This window comes from Crocodylus siamensis, chromosome 5 (genome assembly GCF_052110815.1).
Source record: "Crocodylus siamensis isolate JL-2025a chromosome 5, ASM5211081v1, whole genome shotgun sequence".
In the NCBI taxonomy this organism is placed as follows: domain Eukaryota; kingdom Metazoa; phylum Chordata; order Crocodylia; family Crocodylidae; genus Crocodylus; species Crocodylus siamensis.
The window spans coordinates 2,324,374-2,342,851 of record NC_143399.1 but is presented as its reverse complement, the minus strand read 5'-3'; the positions used below and the strand labels follow the sequence as shown (position 1 = coordinate 2,342,851).

General features: G+C 63.7%; 2 protein-coding genes across 4 annotated transcripts; one reads left to right on the top strand and one right to left on the bottom strand.

Annotated features, from left to right (window-relative positions):
• Nucleotides 1–82: 82 nt before the first annotated feature.
• Nucleotides 83–2,027, bottom strand: HPDL (4-hydroxyphenylpyruvate dioxygenase like). Its single transcript, XM_090048778.1, has one exon. It carries the CDS (start codon nt 1,874–1,876, stop codon nt 731–733), a length of 1,146 nt encoding a protein of 381 aa, XP_089904904.1. The 5' UTR covers nt 1,877–2,027; the 3' UTR covers nt 83–730.
• Nucleotides 2,028–2,336: 309 nt separating this feature from the next.
• Nucleotides 2,337–8,086, top strand: LOC149863367 (selenoprotein Pb-like). Of its 3 annotated transcripts, none has more exons than XM_090048781.1 (5): nt 2,337–2,504; nt 4,739–4,950; nt 5,036–5,248; nt 6,907–7,045; nt 7,263–8,086. In XM_090048781.1, the coding sequence occupies exons 2-5, from the start codon at nt 4,751–4,753 to the stop codon at nt 7,473–7,475; spliced, it is 765 nt and encodes a 254-aa protein (XP_089904907.1). In that variant the 5' UTR covers nt 2,337–2,504; nt 4,739–4,750; the 3' UTR covers nt 7,476–8,086. The 3 variants fall into 3 exon arrangements, with proteins under 3 accessions (XP_089904907.1, XP_089904906.1, XP_089904905.1); XM_090048780.1 differs by lacking the exon at nt 2,337–2,504 and adding an exon at nt 3,453–3,653; XM_090048779.1 differs by lacking the exon at nt 2,337–2,504 and adding an exon at nt 3,491–3,648.
• Nucleotides 8,087–18,478: the final 10,392 nt, after the last annotated feature.

Here is an 18,478-nt window from a genome sequence, read left to right as displayed (position 1 = left end):
ACAGACCGTGCCGGTCCCTGTCCCCAGCAGGAGAATCGGGTGAGCGTGTCGCATGCAGCCTGGCCACAGAAAGTTCCTCGTGGGAAGCAAAAATTTCTGACTTTTAATAATTCGGTAATTCAAGTAAACAGCGAGTTCCCAGCCCTTATGGGGTAAGTCTCCCCCGCGGGAGGAAACAGCAGGAGCGTGTGTGCTGGCGCAGGCGGAGCAGGGGCTGCCCTCGGGGCCCGGAGCACGGCAGCGTGGTGCTCCGCGCTCCGTTTCGGGCAGGGCTGGGGCCGAGCTGCTCCCAAGACCCGAGGACGGGGCCGGAGCGTGGCTGCAGAGGGGAAAGCGGGGCCCTGCAGCCCTGGGAGTCTGCCAGCCGGGGGAAGCCCCGCGGCTCCGGAGGGTTCCCGTAGCTTCTAGCCCCAGCCCGGACTGGCCGCGGACCCTGCTAGAGGCGCATGAGGCCGGAGGGGGGCCGGGGGGAGGGCAGTAAAACCCAGCAGCAGCAGGAACGGTGAGAAATTGGTGCAGCCCCAGCCGGCGGGGCCCTGGGAACGTCGGCCCCCCCAGCTGCCCGTCTGCCTTCCCAGGGGGCGAGCCAAGGGCCCTCAACCCACTTGCAGCCCCCGTGGGATGCGAGGCGCTGGGTAAGGATCGACCCCGGGCCCTGGGAGAGGGGAAGAGGACAAGCACGCCCCCCCAGAACTGCTGGCGCGGGCCCGCGGGAGGCCGTGCCGCCGTCCTACTGCTGCCGGTCCATGTAGCCCTGTACAGACTTCCACAGGGCCCGGATGTTGCCCTCCCCGAAGCCCGAGGCCCCGCGGCGCTCGATGAGCTCCAGGAAGAAGGTCTCCTCGGGGAAGAAAGGCTTGGTGAAGATCTGCATCAAGTAGCCCTGCGGCGAGGAGGTCTCCCCCGCCAGCTCCGCGTCCAGCAGGATGCCGTGGCGTGCCAGCGCCCCAGGGTCCTGCCCGGCCCCCCGGATCTCTGCCGCCTTGCCCGGCTCGCTGTAGTAGGCGGGGGGCGGCTCCACGAACCGCACGCCGGCCGCCGCCAGCGTCTGGGCCGCGGAGACGATGTCCGCGGTGTGGAGCCCGATGTGCTGGACGCCGGCCCCGCCGTGCTGCGCCAAGAAGGCGTCCACCTGGTTGGGGCCCTGCTCCGGCAGGGACTCGGCCAGCACCAGCCTGCAGCCGTCCGCGGGCGCGGCCCGCAGGCCCACGAGCCGCAGCCCCACGCCGCGGCCCCGCAGCACGTAGCCCTCGCCCGCGTCCTCGGCCCCGTGCAGCAGGAAGCGCCGGAAGCCGAAGCAGCTCTCGTACCAGTCCCGCACGGCGCGCGCGCTGCCGCGGGGGCAGGCGTAGGTGACGTGGTCCACGTGGGTGATGGCGGCCCGGGCCGGCGGCGCCTCGGGGGCCGCGGCCAGGGCGCGGAAGCCGGGCAGGAAGGGCCCCCGGTAGCGGGCGCGGTCCAGCAGCGTGTGGCTGACGTTGCCCACCACGGAGCGCACCACGGCGTAGGTGACGGAGCCGCCCGCGTCCGCCACCTCGGTGGGCGGCACGGCCAGGCGGCAGCCCCGGGCCCGCAGGCGCCGGCAGGCGCCGGGCACGTCGTCCAGCTCGAAGCACACGTTGCAGGCCGTGCCCACGGCGCACGCGGGGTCCACGTCGTACAGGAAGTCGCCCGGCGCGGGCCCGCAGGCCGCCGCCAGCCTCTCGCTGACCACGAAGACGGCCGCGCCGCTGCGCACGGCCAGCTGCCGGGCGCGCGCCGTCTCGCGCACGGCCACGGGGCGGAAGCGGAACTTGCGCACCAGGTCGCGGGCCAGGCCCTGCCCGCGCGGCACGTGGAAGGCGACGTGGCCCAGGCGGCTCACCGACGCCGCCATGCCGCGGGGCTCGGCACCGGACGCCCGCCGGGCCCCTCCCCCCCGCTGCGGCCGCGGCGGCGGGACCTTACCCCCGGGCTCCGGCCCGCGCCTGCCGGCGGTGCCCCGCGACCTTGGCCGGGCGCGCACGTGGGGCCGGGCCGGGCGCTGTGGGCGGGGCCTGGCCTGCGCGCCGCGATGGGCCCGCCCAGGCGCAGGGGGCGGGGCGACGGGGGCGGCCCCGCGCGAGCAGCCGCCGGGCTAGACACGCCCCCGCCGCGCTCTCGCGGGGGGCGGGGTTGCACATCCGCCCACTGATTGGCCCGGGGCGGAAAGGGGCGGGGCGGGCGCTTAGCGCGGGGCAGGGGCGGGAGCGCCTGCTGCCGCGTCTACCCCGCAGTAGGGCAGGCGGGGGGCCGTTTGCCCATTGGCTGCCCCGGGGCGACAAGGGGGCGAGGCCGGGCACGTCCCGGGCGGGCAGAGCCTATCCCGGGTTAAAGCAGGGGCGGGGGTTAACCCCGGGCTTGGGGCTGCCCTGCGGGGCGGGGCCAGGCGTGCGTGGGACGGAGCGAAGCGGGGCCAGTTTGCCGCGGGGGGGGGGGGTGATGTGTGTCCGCCCTGCGGGGCAGCTCGTGCCCCTTATCCCGGGGTAAGTTAAGTGCGTTTAAGTGGGGCCCCGGGCCCCCTCCGTTGCATATCAGAGACCCTGTACTGCTGCGGCCGGGGGAGGCTCCCCTCGAGCTGAGGCCTGCAGCGGGGCTGGGCCCGGCAGCTCGCGGCCCTGGGGCGGTAGGGACGCGGCCCCCGCGCCGGGCGGGGAGGGACGGGGGACTCTGGCCCCGACGCCCCGCGCCGGCTTCCCGGGGGTTTGCCCCGAGCCCGGTGCAGCGAACCGCTCACATATTTGCCTCCCCTCCCCGGCAGCCGGGCCGCGAGCCCCCCCCCGTTGGCCTGGGCGCTGCCGAGACTGAGGGGGCTTCAGCTCCCCGCTGCCGCCCGAGGGCGCGGAGCTGGTCTGCCCCCGAGGACCGTCTGGCAGCTAGCGCGCGGGGAAGGGGCTCTGGGGTCCTGCCGTCGCGGGTGTCTCCTTTGGGGTGGATCCCTGCCGCGGGTTCCCCATCCGGGGGAGGTTCGTGGGGCGTGCTTTGCGGTCGATGGCTGCGTCAGACAGGGCAGGCGAGGCCTCTTGGCGCGGGGCAGCCTGCCCCTCCGGCGAGGGTCGGGGTGCCGGGGCAGGGCTGGTACCCCCTGGACGCCTGGGGGGACCGAGGGGCGTGGAGCGGTCTTCCTCCTCCCCTGCCGACGGCGCCGAGGGGTGCGCGAGGGCGGGGGCCGCATCCCGGGTGTCTTGCACCCTCGGGGTGCCGTCCCGGAGCGTAGAAGAGGGGCCCGGCTCCACCTGGCCACTTGGCTAGCCCAGACGGGCCGGGCCCGGCAGCCGGGTGCGCCGGGGGTGCTGCTTTTCCAACAGCGGTTTGGTTTCTTGCAGCAGATCTCCTGTGCTGCTGCCCGGGGCCTGGGCAGATCCCAGCCGCTCGCCCTGGGCTCGCGCCCTGGCACGGCCTGGGTCCGGGGCTGGGAAGCCTTTGAAGGGACAAGTCACGCGGCACCAGCCAGTGCCGTCTCCGCCGTGTTGTTTTTCCTCTGGGGCAGGGGCAGGGGCTGCAGCCCTCCCTGTCCCTCCCTCCCCCCTGGGTGGAGAGAGCTGGGCTGGGAAATAAAAGGAAGCAGGAGCTCGGTGGAGCGCGCAGCGCAGCCCAGCCCAGGACCAGCCGAGGTGCCTCCAGGCGCAGGCAGAGTATCTCCTCTCTTTTCCACCTCGGGGAAGCGCGGGGGGCCCAGCAGCCCCAGGGCTTGGGGCGGGGGCGAGAGGCACGCCCTGGAGGGCTCGGGGGGGTTGTAAGGAGGAGCCGGGGACACCTGAAAGGAGGGCTGGCCTCTGGGCCGTGTCCAGGCCCGTCCGCCCGGGGTGAAGCCGGGAGGAGCCCAAGTCTCCGGGCTCTCCGCAGTGGCAGAGCTCGGCCAAGGGGCGAGCGGACCCCCAGAGCACAGCGGGGCTGGTGCCGCTGCGGGATCGGATCTCGGCTCTCCCGTGGCATTGTCCGTGGCTCCATGTACCGACGGGGGGGCAGGGGGGTTCATTCCCAGGCTCCTAATGCAACCGCTAGAGCCCACCACCCTTCGAGAGGCAGGAACAGACCCCACGAGTCCTGGCCCCTAGTCCTGGGGGAGCCCACAAGGTCCCTTTCCCCTCCCAGCAATGGGACGAGACCCCCGGCGCCCCGGGGTGCAGCCGGCACGCTCGAGCTCGCAGCCTGGGCTGCTTGAATCCGCCTGGCTCGCCCGGGAGCCGCCAAGCCTTCTCCAGCCGGTACACCCGGGGGCCTGTCCTGCCGCCGCAGTGGGCGTCTGCGACCCAGGGCGCAGCTGGGTCTGCGCGTTAACCCCGGGGGGCTGCGAAACCCTTCCCCAGGTGGGGGGGTGTTGGTCCCTGTGCACGGCCAACACAGATCCTTAGCCCCTGTCCCCCCAAAACCCCTTCTGCTGCTCTTTACCGGGGGTGGAGATCCCTGCTTCAGCTGTGCTGTGCCCTGCGGGGTACAGCTGCTGGGGGTCCTCCCCAGAGGCGGCTGCATTTTGGCGCAGCGTGTGAGCGTGTTGCACGTGGGTGCTGCGGATGTGGGAGCCCAAGCACCGCAGGGAAAACCGGGTCTCGCTGTATGCCCAGGCACGGGTGTCGGAGGCGCCCCGGAGCTGCTCCCTGGGTTAGGGAGCCCCAGGAAATGCGGCCGCGCGTCAGTCTGACCCCGTCTCAGGCCTTGGCCGCGCGTGCAGGGAGAGGCCAGGCTCGACACGGCTCCTAACACTCCTCTCTCTCCCCAGGCTTAGGCGGGGATGGGGCCTCCGGCCCTGGCCGCGGCCGCTCTCCTGGGGCTGGTGGCCGCCGCGCTGGCCGACGTCGCCGACCGCATCTGCCAGCCAGCTCCGCCGTGGAGGGTCAATGGGACGGTCCCGATGGACGAGGCGCTGGGGCAGGTGACGGTGGTGGCGCTTTTGAAGGCCAGCTGACAGTTCTGTCTCAAGCAAGCTAGCAGGTGGGCTTGGGGCTCGCTCCGTCCCCCCCAGGGAGCCGGGGGCGCCAGCCGCTCGTCTCCTCACCCCGGCTCTTCCCCCCCCCAGCCTCGGCGGCTTGCGCGAGAAGCTGTCCCGGCGCGGGATGGCCGACGTCGGCTACATGATCGTGAACGAGAAGGCCCCGCTGTCCCGGGCCATGTACTGGGAGCTGAAGCGCCAGGCCCCCGCGGGGGTGCCCGTGTACCAGCAGGGCGTCCTGGACCCCGACGTCTGGCAGATCCTGGACGGGGATAAGGACGACTTCCTCATCTACGACAAGTGAGCGCGGGGCGTCGGGGCCGCGAGCTCGCCGATCCCTTGCGGCCGACGCCCGGGCTTCGGCGACCGGCCTCGTCCCTCCGCGCCGGCTCGCTAGGAAGCCGGCGTGGGCAAGGGGCGGGCGTGCAGCTGTGGCTCCGGGCCGCGTTGCCTGCCTGACCCAAGCCTCGTCGGCAGGCCTGGAGGTGGCGGGGGTCCTTTTCGGCTGTGACGCGGGACGATCTAGTTGGGATGGTCCGGCTCGGAGCAGAGGGTTGCACTAAGGTCCCCTCCAAACCCTCACATCCTAGGATCCTCTGACTTCTCAGTAGGTCACCTCCCCGTGCTCCGAGCCTCGGTTTATCCTGGAGAAAGTGGGTGTAACACCGTGCAGCCCATTGACGGAGGTAGGAGGGTAATGACGGCTGGAGACGTCCCTGCGGGCCCTGGTAGGAACAGGCGAGAGGAAGGCCAAGAACATCCTGAAGGCCCTTTATTTATCTGCGTGAACCGCCAGGCCTCTCTGGGACCCCGCACGAGGGGCGGGAGCTCGTGGCCGAGAGACCCGGGGCTGCAAGTGGGGGTTGCCTCCGCGAAGCCGCCCGCCTCGCCCTGCCCGGACCCCGGCTTTGTGGCGTCTCTCTCCATCTCTGTCGGGGCAGGATGTGGGCAGCCCGGAGCACGGGGAAGTTGGCCCGATCGCTCCCCTCTTGCTGCCCCCTTCCTTCTGCGGGTGCCACGTGCCCCCCGCCTGGCTCCGTCCCCGCGTTGTGTAACCCTCGCGGACTGCGGTTGTTTTCCTAACCCGCCGCTATCGTTTGCTCCATGGGCCCTTGAACTTTGCCCCCGGAGGAGAGGGGGCTGCGAATAAGCACGCGGCGCGGTCAACGACCTGCCGGGACGGAGCTGGGGCGATGCAGCCGAGAGGCCTTGGAGCGGGGGCCGAGCTGCCAGGAAGGGCACGGGCTTCGAGGGTCCCAGAAAACCTTCCCACAGCCCCCACGCGCATGTGTTTTTGGACCTGGCCTGTGCTTTTCTTTCCTTTTCCCCCCGTCTCAGTTGCACACGCAGTGCAAAGCCGACACAAACCAAGGCAGTGACACACAAGTGCATCCCGGGATCCCCTTGCTGTGCAACGACTCTGGTTGCACCTCACCGAGCTTCGGCCTTACCCTGTAGCTCTGGGAGGCCAAAATCCAGAGCACGGTCCTGCTTCACAACCCACGTGGGATCTTCAAAACGCGACGGGATTTCGGACCGTTCTGGCTAGCGAAACCACCTGATTGTGGTGCCGCGGGCAGGCTATTTAGCTCTGCCGAGAGACAGCTAGCACTAGCGAGGTGCTGCTTGAACGCTGCTCTCCCCTGAACCAGAAGTAATACCGCTGTGTCTGCATGGACTAATTAGCTCGGCCTCTCTCTGGTTTTTATTCTGGGCTTTGGCCTGTAACTACTCAAGCGATGTCGTCGCAAGCCCACGAGCAGGTCTCATTTTACCTCTCCGTGCCTCAGTCTCCCCCTCTCCTACAATGGGTTTACTATCCGTTTGCACACGAGGCTGTCCTCCTTTGTAGAGGCCAGGGAGATCTGTGGAGGGCAAGCTGTGCGTAAAGTGTGGTTGCTGCTCCCCGTTGCCGGACGGCAGGGCCTCGCTGAGCTGCCTCTCGCTTCGCTTTGCAGGTGCGGCCGCTTGGTCTTCCACATCTCGCTGCCCTACAGCTTCCTGCACTTCCCCTACGTGGAGTCCGCCGTGCACTTCGTGTACCACAAGGATTACTGCGGGAACTGCTTCCACTACTCCAACAGCACCCAGCAAGAGGTAAGCCGCGGCACGGCCTGCCCTGCGTTGGTACCACGGGGCGCAGTACGAGGGAGCGCGGTCCTTTCGGGCGCGGTGGAGGAAATTCTGCCCCCGGCCTCAGCAGGTCGGGGGTACGATGCTGCTCCCGCCGCACCCGCGGGGACGCCGGCGGGCTCTTTCCAAGGCAGGGTACGTGTCTGTGCCTCGCCTCCAACCTCTGACCTTCCCTTCCCAGGCAAATGGCACGGCAGAAGCGCAGGCGAATCCAAGCCTGGCCCCCAGACAGGAGAAGGAAGAGGAGCCGCCGCCCCGCGTCCACCCCACACCCCGCCACGAAGCCGATGGCAGCGAGGCCTCGGTCCTGCACGGCAAGGCCGGCCCTGCTCACGGCCGCCATCGCGAGGGGCACCAGCGCCGGGCGCCAGCCGCGCGGGACGAGGCGCGTTAGCGAGGGGTGAACACGGAGGCGTGCAGACGCAGCGGGCTCGCTTCCGCTCCTGCGCCCTCGCGGGCCCCGTCTCCCCCGCTCGGCGGCAGCGCCGGGGTCCAGCCCGGGCCCCGATCCCCCACCCAGCCCCAGCCCTGCCGACCCTCCCCTCCTGCCAGCGGGCCCCCCCTCAGCGCAGAGGCGCCCGCCGTGGGGCTGCTTCTGGCCCCTTCCTCCCTTGCCTCGGGCCTTTTCTGCACTCAGTGACGCCCTCGGTGCAACCCGGGTTCGCCCCCGGTCGCCGCGGACAGATGCCGTGTGGAAAACCAGGGCCAAGGGGCAGGAGTCAGGACCAGCGCTGGCTGGGGGAGGCGACGGCATGGCTACAGTCTCTTCCCTCCCCCGCCTCACCCCCCTCGGGCACCAAAACAGCTGCGGGGGCAACGCCACGCTGAAGGGGAAGGGGGCAGGGGTGATGGGACAGCCCCTCCTGGTCCATTTCTCCTCCCCAAAGCTCCCCAGGCCTCATCTTCTCCCCACTTCCCTTAGCAATCCTTGCCTGGTGTGCCGGGGGGGGCATGGCTCCTGCCCTCTGTGTCCCGCTATAAATAAAGGCAGTGGTGGCAAGTCGCCGCAAGGTGGCACCCGCGTCCTCACCCAGCCACGGCAGGCAGGCCACGCCGGGGGGGGGAAGAACGAGGGTGCAAATAAAGTGCTGTGAAGTGGCGCCGCTCGGGATGGGTATGGGGGCCCCGGGCTCCAGCGAGCAGGGAGGTGGGGCGCACGCTCCGGCCAGGCGTGCGGGGGACGACGGCCGAGGTGAAGGGCCCTGCTCGGCTCTGGGATTCGACCCTTTTGAGGCAGCCCACGGCCTTCTCCTGAGCTGACCCCGGGGCGGCGTGGCTGCGTTCGACTGCCCTCCGTGAAGCCCTGGCATGGACGCTGGGTCCTGGCTGGTGGGCGCTTACCCCTGCCAGCTGCCTTCTGCAGCCCCGGTCCCGGGGCATCGGGGCGCGGGGCAGCAAGGGCGCTAGCTGCCGTTGGCTTCTGGTCTCTGCTTGGCCTGGGCACGGAGCAGCATCCCTGCGAGGCCGGAGGACCAACCCCTGCCGCCAGCTGAGTGCTGAGCACGGCGGCGGGGGGAGGATTGACCTCGGAGGCGGCGGGGTGCAGCCTGCCCCCCTCGGCAGCTCGCACCCTGCTCTAAGGGCAGGAGGCATCGAGGCCCCGCAGGGACTTCATGCAGAGCGAAGGAGGCCGGAGGACAAGGGATCGCAGACCGGGACTGAGACCACTTGCAAAGCAGGAGGCAGAGCCAAGCGGGGTCGCGGCGGGGGTCGGAGAGCTGGGTGGCGTCCAGCTGGCCGCCGGCTGCTGGTGTTTATCTTGGCTTTTGCCCTCCTGCAGTGCAGTCCCGGTCAAGGAGATAAATGATGGCAATGAGACGATAGCTCGTGACGAGTTAGCGGATAACCTCGGTGGGGCCCCTCTGTCCTGGCCGCCGGCACTGACCCCTGGGCCGGCTCCTCCCTGCAAGCCCGGTCCCAGAAATGAGCTCATCGAAGCCTTGCAGCTGTGCTGGACCTTGGCCTCGATTGCGAAGGGGAAGCATCGCTGGTGTTCGACCTTCTCTTTGTGAAGGGCAGGGCATGAGAGCGGCATTTCCTTCTTATCCACGGGGAAAATGGAGCTCAGGGTCACAGATCTGCAAAGGCAAGTGGGTCCGTGACCCTCAGGGAGGATCCCAGGAGTGTCAGGTACCGAAGTACCTTGGAGAAGCTGAGCCCAAGAGATTCGAGGCCTCTGCTTGCGTTGAGTAGACAAGCTCAGAGCTGGCGCATCGTTACAGGCACAGACTCTGCCCAGCGCCCTCTTCGCGTCCCAGAAGCAGGATTTTGCTGCGTCTGCACTAGTGCCGTTGTGACCCGTGTTAGGTGCTGGGGTATGTGGGGGTCTGCCCCGGGGTGCTCGGTGCCTCGTCAAGCCAAGCAGCTCTGGAAACCGTTTCTCAGCCAAATGTGGGGGAGTGCGGCCGGCTTTGGATGGATGAAATATGTGAAAATTGTGGGGGGGAAACAGGTAGAAATGGGGACTTGCAATCTCTCTGGGCAGAGCACTCAGCGACTTCAGCTCCACCTGGGGTTGTCCGCCGATGAGGAAGCAATTGATGGTGGCTGGTAGAGCCTGTCAGCCCCACGATCACCCCCAGCTCTTCCCAGCTTTGCACCCCTGGCACGGCAGGGGTGTCGCACAGAGACCCTGGCACGGGGTATCGTGGTGCATGGAAGGGGGAGCAGGGGGGATACAGAAGTCCTGGCACAGGGGGTACCAGGATTCATGGGGGGCGTATGGGAGCTCTTGGAAGGGGGAAAGTGGCACGAGGAAAGGAGAGAGGCAGCAGGGAAGAATAGAGGCTGCAGCCCAGAAAAGGTTAATGAAGGGCCTAATTACCTCCCAGCTTTGAGCAGGCAGCCACTTAGGAACAGCTGCTGCTCAGAGCCTGCTCCAGGTGGGAAGAGCCTGGCAAGCAGGCAGGGTAGGGGCCAGAAGGAGGGGGGGGCTTCTCTCTGTGGTGCAAGGGGGTGGAGCGGTCCGTGCCTGGTGCATCCCTGGCTGGGGAAAGCTTCACTCTTGGGCACGTGGCTCCGGGGACCTTGGGGGTGCATCGGACCGTGCGTGCCAGGTCTGCCCCTGGAAGTGGGGAATGCTGTGGGAGATGCACACAGACCCTGGCATGATGGAGCGGAGGGGATGTCTGGGGGGAATTTGGCCCAGTAGGACTGGGAAGTGGGCTCTTCGGGATACCCCGGCTGTGAAGATCTCCCTGCCCACCCCTCCTGCTGCAGCCAGCTCCTCTGCGCTGGTGGCGCAGGCAGCTTTGACCCCGCTGCAGCCTGGTCCTGGTCCTGGTCCTGTTTGCCCACTAATTGCACCCAGCCTGTGTCTGGAAGAGGCATGCAGAAGGTCATTACTTTCCCTAAGAAGGTTCACCTGCCCGCCCATCCCCTGGACCGATAACCGGCTCCTCCCAGGAGGGCTGTGGTAGTAGCGGTGTGTGCAGCCTGTTGGCTCTGGGCTTAGGGTCCGGAAACCTTGTTCCGGGTGGGGAACCACCCTCACACTGACCATGACCTTTCCATTTGATAGTAGGCAGATTTATTGACACACAGTGATAACAGAAAAGAAGCAATGCAAACGATCAAGCAGTTCTATGTATCTACCACATCCCAGGGCTGTCATCAGAGTTAAAGTACAGCTGTGTGTGTGAGACCCAGGCTTCTCAGAAATCGGCAAACTCCTGCTGCCCATCCTGAACCATTCTCATATATGTGTGTGTGTGTGTGTATATATAATATCTATATATTGCATATCTATATAAGCTAATTCCCCAAAACCAAACCTTTAGATGCTATTTCTAAGCTGAAGTGCACACCTGGTATCTATGGGTGCTGCGGCCTTATCTGAAGGGTCGGCTTGTTGCGGCAGCAATGAGGTTGTTAACTGCCTGGCTGATTGCTAGAAAGAGGGGAGAGATGTTAAAGCCTCAAATGAGAAACGTAACCTCCCGCATGCGAGTAGCTTGTGGATGTCTGCATGCACACAAGTATTCTTGGAGCCGGCGGGGACTCTCTGGAAGAAATCTACAGCTGCCTTCTGGAGACGTGAGCGTTGGGCTGTTCGGGCTCTGCAGCTGGGCACATCTCCTGCAGATCCAGTGGCAGGAATATGGTTGAGAGAAGAAAAATGGTACGTGTTGAGGGTCTCTTGGGCTGCAGTCTGCCAGGATGAGATGAAAAGCAGACTGTGGGCCTGGTGTTACGGTGCCCCTTGCCATAGGGGAGCGGATACTTGAAGCTGTGGATATTTGACTTTCCCTGGTTTTGTACGAGCTAAGGACTGAAGCCTTGAAGGGCACCAGAGCCCCTTGCTCAGGAGATGGGTGTACCAAACACCCTCATATTCAGTGGTTGGCTTGTGCGCTCTTCCACATTTGGCATTAAAGTGAAATTGTTCAAAAACAGCTGGATTGCAACTTGGCCTGTATGGGGCTTCCCTGCATGAGCTGCCTTTCTCTCGAGTCCGGGAGCAACTAGGATAACTCTTGGGCAAGGACTTTGGTGGGTGATCTCTTATTGGCCCAACTGCCTGGCTGGGGTAGACTTAGATGAGCATTTGAATGGGGCACCTGCTTCGTCCTCTGAGGAAAGAGGCCCAGCAAGGAATCTTCTTCCGAGCTTCTGAACTGGTGCGCAGTATAAAAGGTCCCCTACACTTCATAGACATCAGGGCTGGAAGGGACCTCGGGAGATCATGGAGTCCAGCCCCCTGCCCAAAAGGCAGGAAGTCAGCTGGGGTCATAGGATCCCAGCAAGATAAGCATCCAGCTTGCTCTTGAAGGTGTTCAATGTAGGTGCTTGAACCACCTCCGCTGGCAGACTGCTCCAGACCTTGGGGGCTCGGACAGTAAAGAAATTCTTCCTTATGTCCAGCCTGAAACGGTCTTGCAGGAGTTTGTGACCGTTCGACCTCATCATCCCTTGGGGCGCTCTGGTGAACAGACGTTCCCCCAGATCCTGGTGGTCACCCCTGAGAAACTTACAGGTGGCCACCAGATCACCCCTGAGCCTGCGCTTTTCCAGGCTAAAGAGCCCCATGGCTCTCAGCCTGTCATCGTAAGATCTGTTTTCCTGACCTCTGATCATGCGCATGGCTCTCCTCTGGACTCTCTCAAGCTTCTCCACATCCTTTTTGAATTGCGGAGCCCAAAACTGGACGCAGTACTCCAGCTGCGGCCTCACCAAGGCCGAGTACAAGGGGAGAATGACGTCCCGGGATTTGCTCGAGAAGCATCTATGGATGCACGCCAGCATTTTGGTCGCTTTACTAGCCGCAGCATCGCATTGCAGGCTCATGTTCATCTTGCGGTCAATGATGACCCCCAAGTCTTTTTCTTCTGTAGTGCTAACCAACGTAGCACTGCCGAGCCTATAAGGGTGCTGCAGGTTTTTCCTCCCAAGGTGGAGAACCTTGCATTTTTCGGTGTTAAACACCATGAGGTTCTCGTCTGCCCATTTGCTGAGCCTGTCCAGGTCAGCCTGGATCACCCGCCTATCTTCTGGCGTGGATGCTTTGCCCCAAAGTTTGGTGTCATCGGCGAACTTGGCCAGTCCGCTCCTAACTCCAATGTCCACATCATTAATGAAGATGTTGAACAGGATGGGTCCCAGGACAGAGCCTTGAGGGACCCCACTGGTCACAGGGCACCACGATGAGTGACTGCCATCAATCACAACCCTCTGGGTCCGACCACGGAGCCAGTTTCCCAGCCAGCGGATCGTGGTGGAGCCAAGGCCACAACTAGGCAGTTTGGCCAAGAGGTGATCATGGGATACCAGATCAAAAGCTTTTTTGAAGTCAAGATATATGACATCGATCTCTTCTCCCTTGTCCAGGTGATAGGTCACCTGGTCGTAGAAGGAAATGAGATTGGTCAAACAAGACCTACCCGCAACAAACCCGTGCTGGCTGTCCCTTAGGATGTTAGCCTGGGCCAGTCCCTCAAGGATGGCCTCCTTAATAAACTTTTCCAAGATCTTCCCCAGGATAGAAGTCAGGCTAATGGGCCTGTAGTTAGCCGGATCCACTCTCCTCCCTTTCTTGAAGATCGGCACCACATTGGCCTTCTCCCAGTCTTTGGGCACTACACCAGAGCGCCAGGAGCTCTCGAAGACCCGTGCCAGGGGCTGGGCTATGACGCTCGCCAGCTCCTTGAGTGCCCTGGGGTGCAGGTTGTCAGGGCCGGCTGACTTGAAGGTCTCCAGCTTCTCAAGGTGTTCCTTCACGAGGTCAGCATTGATGGAGGGTAGGGGATCCCATCACCCAGATCTCCCTGTCCCATAGCAGGCATGGGCGTCCCGTGTGACTGGTGAAAGACTGATGCAAAGTACCTATTTAATAGGTTGGCTTTTTCCTGGGCGTCAGTTGTCAGTTGCCCCATCTGGTTTAGCAGGGGTCCAACATTGCCCTTGCTTTTCCTCCGGCTCCCCACATATCTGAAAAAGGACTTTTTGTTGTCCTTGATGCCTGAAGCTAGTTGGAGTTCAGTTGCAGCCTTGGCTTTCCTGGTTTGCTCCCTGCAGGACCGGACCAGCGCGGAGTAATCCTCCTTGGAGGTGAATCCCGTCCTCCATCCTTTGTAGGCTTTCCTTTTTAGCCACAGGAGGTCCGCTAGGTCTCTGGAGAGCCGGGGGGGCTGCTGTGCCTTCTTGCTGCCTTTCCTCCGTGTTGGAATAGATTTCGCTTGTGCACTGAGGATCGCTCCCTTGAGAAGCAACCACTCTTCTTGAACTCCCATCTCCCTGGGGTCATGGTCCCTGAGGGCCTGACCGACAAGGCTCTTGAGCTTGTCAAAGTCGGCTTTTCGGAAGTCAAGGACTTCTGTGTTGCTGACTGACTTGCCAGCTTTACGGCGGATGGTGAAGGCGATCGGCTCATGGTCGCTGTCACCCAACTTCCCATCGATCACTAGGTCCCCGATCGGGTCACCCCCAGCAGCCAGTACCAGGTCGAGCAGCGCTTTGCCTCTCGTTGGCCCTGGAGGCAGGTAGAGGTCATCCATGAACGAGAGGAAGCTTTGCAACCGCTCAGATTTTGCTGAGTGATCCTCCCACGAGATGTCCGGGTAATGAGCCATTCATACTCTACTTCAGCTTTCTGCCCTCTACCTAAAGTAATACCCATACTAAGTAATGGTCCACTATGACCTGACTTGCTGTCATCTGGGGACAGCGGAGGAGGTCCAGACAGTTCTGGGAAGGAACTTGGGGTGTTCAAAATAGCACTTTAATATGCTACAGAAGGGGATTTTGGGGGGGAAATGTTTCTGCTCAAGTACTTGCATTTGGGATCTTAAAATTCACTGTCTGAACACAGCAGAGGGGGCACGATGGGGGTGTTTGAAGACAGCCCGAGGTTCTCGTCTTTGCAGAAACATGAACAGACCTTGCAATTCTTCCTCTTGCAAGCAGGTGCTGCTGCAACACTAGCCACCAGCTCCGGACCAGGTCCCAGAGCCGTGCCAAACCCACACCCCAGCGACCGCATGGGAGCTGCCAAGGGACGTTCCCACTTTTATGTAGGGGATGCTTTAGACGAGGGTCACAAGCCAACGGGCTAAGGAGAGGGGCACAGACGCAGGTGAATCAACATTAAGGTACGCAGACTTAGGAAAGGGATGGTATTACTCTACATGACATGGGCCTCCCGCTACAGAAAGGAAGTGGACAAACTGGAGCGAGACCTCCCTAAGTCCTCTAGTCCAGCCCGTCGCCTGAAGCAGCAGGATCATCCTTTTCCAAACCATCCTACACAAATGCAAGATCTCCCAGATTTCACTGGAGTTTGGTGCTGAGATTTGGGAGGCTCCTGGCATCTCGTGCGGACCCACCCATCCTGGCTGCTGGCCCTGGCCATCTCCCGTATTGCCACCTCCTTGCAGGCCACGCAGGAAGCATCTGGCCAGCGCACGCCTGACCACGGCACCTTCTCACCGAGTCTCGCTCCTGACTTCACCACATCCCGTGTCTTGTCTTTTCAGGGGTTCCCCCCATGCAAGGGCTGAAAGGGAAGGCACTTTGCGCTGCTCGTCCCCAGCACGCAGCCACCTCGCCAGGCATCTCACTATGGCCAGTACCATAGACCAGTACTCAACTGACATGAGAATTAAAACCCGAAGGCCAAAAGCACTGCAGGAAGGCTGGAATTATCTCAGCGCCAGGAAACTTGGGGCTAAAAGAAAGAGGGAAGAAACCAAAGTGAATGGGGGAAAGATGCCCGGGTAAGCCTTCCCAGATGTGATGATGGCACGCTGGGGACTGAGCGGTTTGTGCAGCCGCTTTTGGAGTAAGAGGACTTCTGAAAGCCCCTGTGCTTGCTTTGCCTTCCTCCCTGTGACGGCTGGAAACAGCCCAGGGGAGCGAGGGATGACGGGATGGGTCAGCGGGAAGGCCGGGGCGTGGACCCAGGATAGTGCCAGCAGGTATCCCATGATGTCGGGCAGCTACTTCCCAGCCCGTGGGAGCCTCCTCCTGGTGCCTTCGGTGAGACGATGCTCTGGTGCGAACGCGGCTGAGCGACGTGGACGTGGATCCGCCTTGGGGACCGAGAGACCTGCCTCCCCCTGTCCCGCAGGCAGGCCGCGGCTAAGGTGTTGAAACGCATCGGCCATGAAATAATCTCCTTCCTCTCCCCTTCACCTCGTGGGCCATATCCGTCCTCGTCTGCATCGGGGGCTAACGAGGCTCCACTCCCCGCCCACGCCGGCCGTGTCGCGGCTCCGGGAGCAGCCTGCGCCGGGGACCCCTTCCCCGCACTCTCCCCCCAGCTCCTCTCCCTCCTTCCAGCGGCCTCCTCGCTCCGTGTTTGCGGTTCCCAGTCCCCTTTTCCTCGAAGGGGTCCTTCCTCCTCAGGAAACCTCCATGCAGACCCCTCTGCGCTCCCTCCCTGCACTGCAAAGCCTGTGGATAATCAGGCCTTTTAATAAAAGTCCAGTGGGGACCACATCTCTCACCCACGGGCAGCGCAAGCAGCTGCAGCCCTGAGGATCTGGCCCTGATCCCCCCGGGTGACCACAGCTGGGGGAGTCCTCTGGATAAGAGATTCAACCTACATCCTTGGACAAGAGAGGGTTTTTGTCACCGGCAAGGCTTGCACGAGTGACTCTGCCGGTGAGACGCGGCTCTGGCTGAGCTCGGGTCGGGAACGGGGCTCCAAAGAGAAGAACACGACAACGGTGGGAGTCGAACTTGCGGGTCCACGAGGCCATAATAGTGTCTCTTTGGGCACTTGCCCCCTTGTCGTAGCCCATCCATCTACCCACTTCCTGTCTCAAACTTGCACCAGAAGCAACTTGGGGCTTAAAAACACGAGAACTGCTGTTTCCTGGGTCAGACCCAGGTCCGTGTCGCACAGCCGCAGAGAGCGGAGGCTGGAGGGAGAGCGACTGGGGCTGAGCAGGGTTTTGCCTCCTGTTCTTCTCCCCTTTGCAGCCTCCAGCATCGACGTGCCGATGCAGCAGCCGTGCCCCTTAGCGAGTGATACCCCTTTCCTCCAAGCATGTGTCCGAGCCCCGTATGGCATCGGGTGGGTGCTGGGCTGTGAACGGGGCTAGGTCCAGTTGAGGATGATTTAGCCAGGTTGAATTGATGACTACTGTATGGCGACCTCCTGGCCAAAGTTTCTTACTCCAGTGCTGTACCATGCTCCCAGCTTTTCTGCTCTGCCTTGCCTCCGGTCCCTTGGGTCTTCTTGCACATGCCAGTGGCCACGTGCAGCGAGAAACACGAAAAAGGGGAGCGACTGTGCTGCTCCCCCCAGGCTGGAGCTGGGATTAGGGCAGGAAGCAGTGGGTGGGGAGGAGACGTAGCTAAAAATCTTGCTTTCCAAATACAACATGACACCGCCGGGACCGCCTGGCTCCTTGCAGCTGTCTCGGTGCTGCAGAAAGCAACTTTCTGTCCTCACTCAACGCCGCGCCGGCTGCGTGGGGACCAGGGCTGGCTGGTCTAGCCTGGAGACCGGAGCAGCCCTCGCTGCTGGAGAGACCGGGCCTGGCTTCCCAGCACTGTCCTCAGTTGCTCTTGCCTCCTCCTCCTTCACCATCAAGGTCATGACTCTCCCCCGCCGCTCCCCGACCCCGCCCGGGGCTGCAGCCTCCCAGGCTCCCATGTTTGCAGCCGGGGAGGGGATGCAGGCGAGGGGGCTTATTGCCATCACTGGTTCGGTGAGGGGCCTGGGCAGCACTGGGGGGGCTGTGAGCACAGGGTGGGGAGGGGCTGCATGCTGGCATCTCCTGGCCCGCTGCTGGCTGGGCCACAGCAGATCCTTGCGTTGCTTTTGGCTGTGCAGTTGGCACTGCCAGGCGCCCTGCCAAGGTCTAGCCCTGTTGGTTTTGAGCGTAGGAGGATGGGACTGGTGGGGGGGGCTGCATCCAGCAGGCTGAGGAAGCGCCGGATAGAAGCCAGTTTGCACTTGCAGGCATTTGCACATCCCCTGCTAGTGCTCTGTGTGCACATGGGGCAGGGTCCTGTCTACACTCGGGCTGTCGCTGCCTTGGGGGACCCCGTTGCCACAGTCTGATGCCCTGGGGCGCAGCAGAGCCTCGTCTCGGATAATCCAGGTAGGGATTTATTGAAGGGAGAGTAGACAGGGATTTATTCTTTACTGTCTCTCACAAGCCCAGAGCTAGAGGTCATACCATGAAACTAACAGTAAGTTTACAGCTAGCACCAAGTCATGAAGCGGGGGGACTCATTGCCACCAGATGTGGTGGAAGCTGATGGTTTCACCAGGTTCCCAAAGGGACTGGACATATTCTTGGTGACACGGGGCACTGGGCAAGACGGGCGCGGGGTCTGACCCAGCACACGGCAGCCCTGTCCTTATTACGAAGGGAAGTCAGGCCGGCGGGGACCTTGGGAGGTCATATCTAGTCCAAGCCCCCGCTCTGGACCCTGTCGACAGGGTCAGTCTGTGCCAGGAGGGGACTGGTGCCCCCGCCCTGCCGCTGCGCAGGGGCAGCTGGGTTGTGGTGTGCACGTGTGTGCATCTGCATGTGCCGGGAGGGTGTCCATGGTAACTGTGCACCACGGCGCACATGTGCGCACAAGCGCAGGCGTGTGCAACATGCGGGCTGGGGGGTTCCCGGCTTCTGCTTTTCGCGGCTGTCGTGGGTTTAGGTTTAGCCCTGCTGGCGCTTCCGTGTCCTCTCTCTGTCTGTCCGGCCGTAGGCGAGCCGAGCAGGGCCCAGCTAAGGGGAGGGAGGGTTACAGACCAGGGCGATGAGCCACGCGGTGGAGGTGGGCGCTTGGCCGAGCTGGACGGCGGAGCAGCCCATCGCTTTGCAGGGGCAGGCGGCGCTGGGCCGTGCGGGGGGCTCCGCCGTGCACAGACCCAGGGGCCTCCCGCAGCAGCTGGAGCCGGCGGCTGCGCTTGCCAGCGGGTTATACAATCCCTCCTCGGGGAGC

Bases quoted from the DNA above. Each gene is read 5' to 3' on its own strand.
- HPDL (XM_090048778.1), bottom strand. From the start codon at position 1,876: ATGGCGGCGTCGGTGAGCCGCCTGGGCCACGTCGCCTTCCACGTGCCG.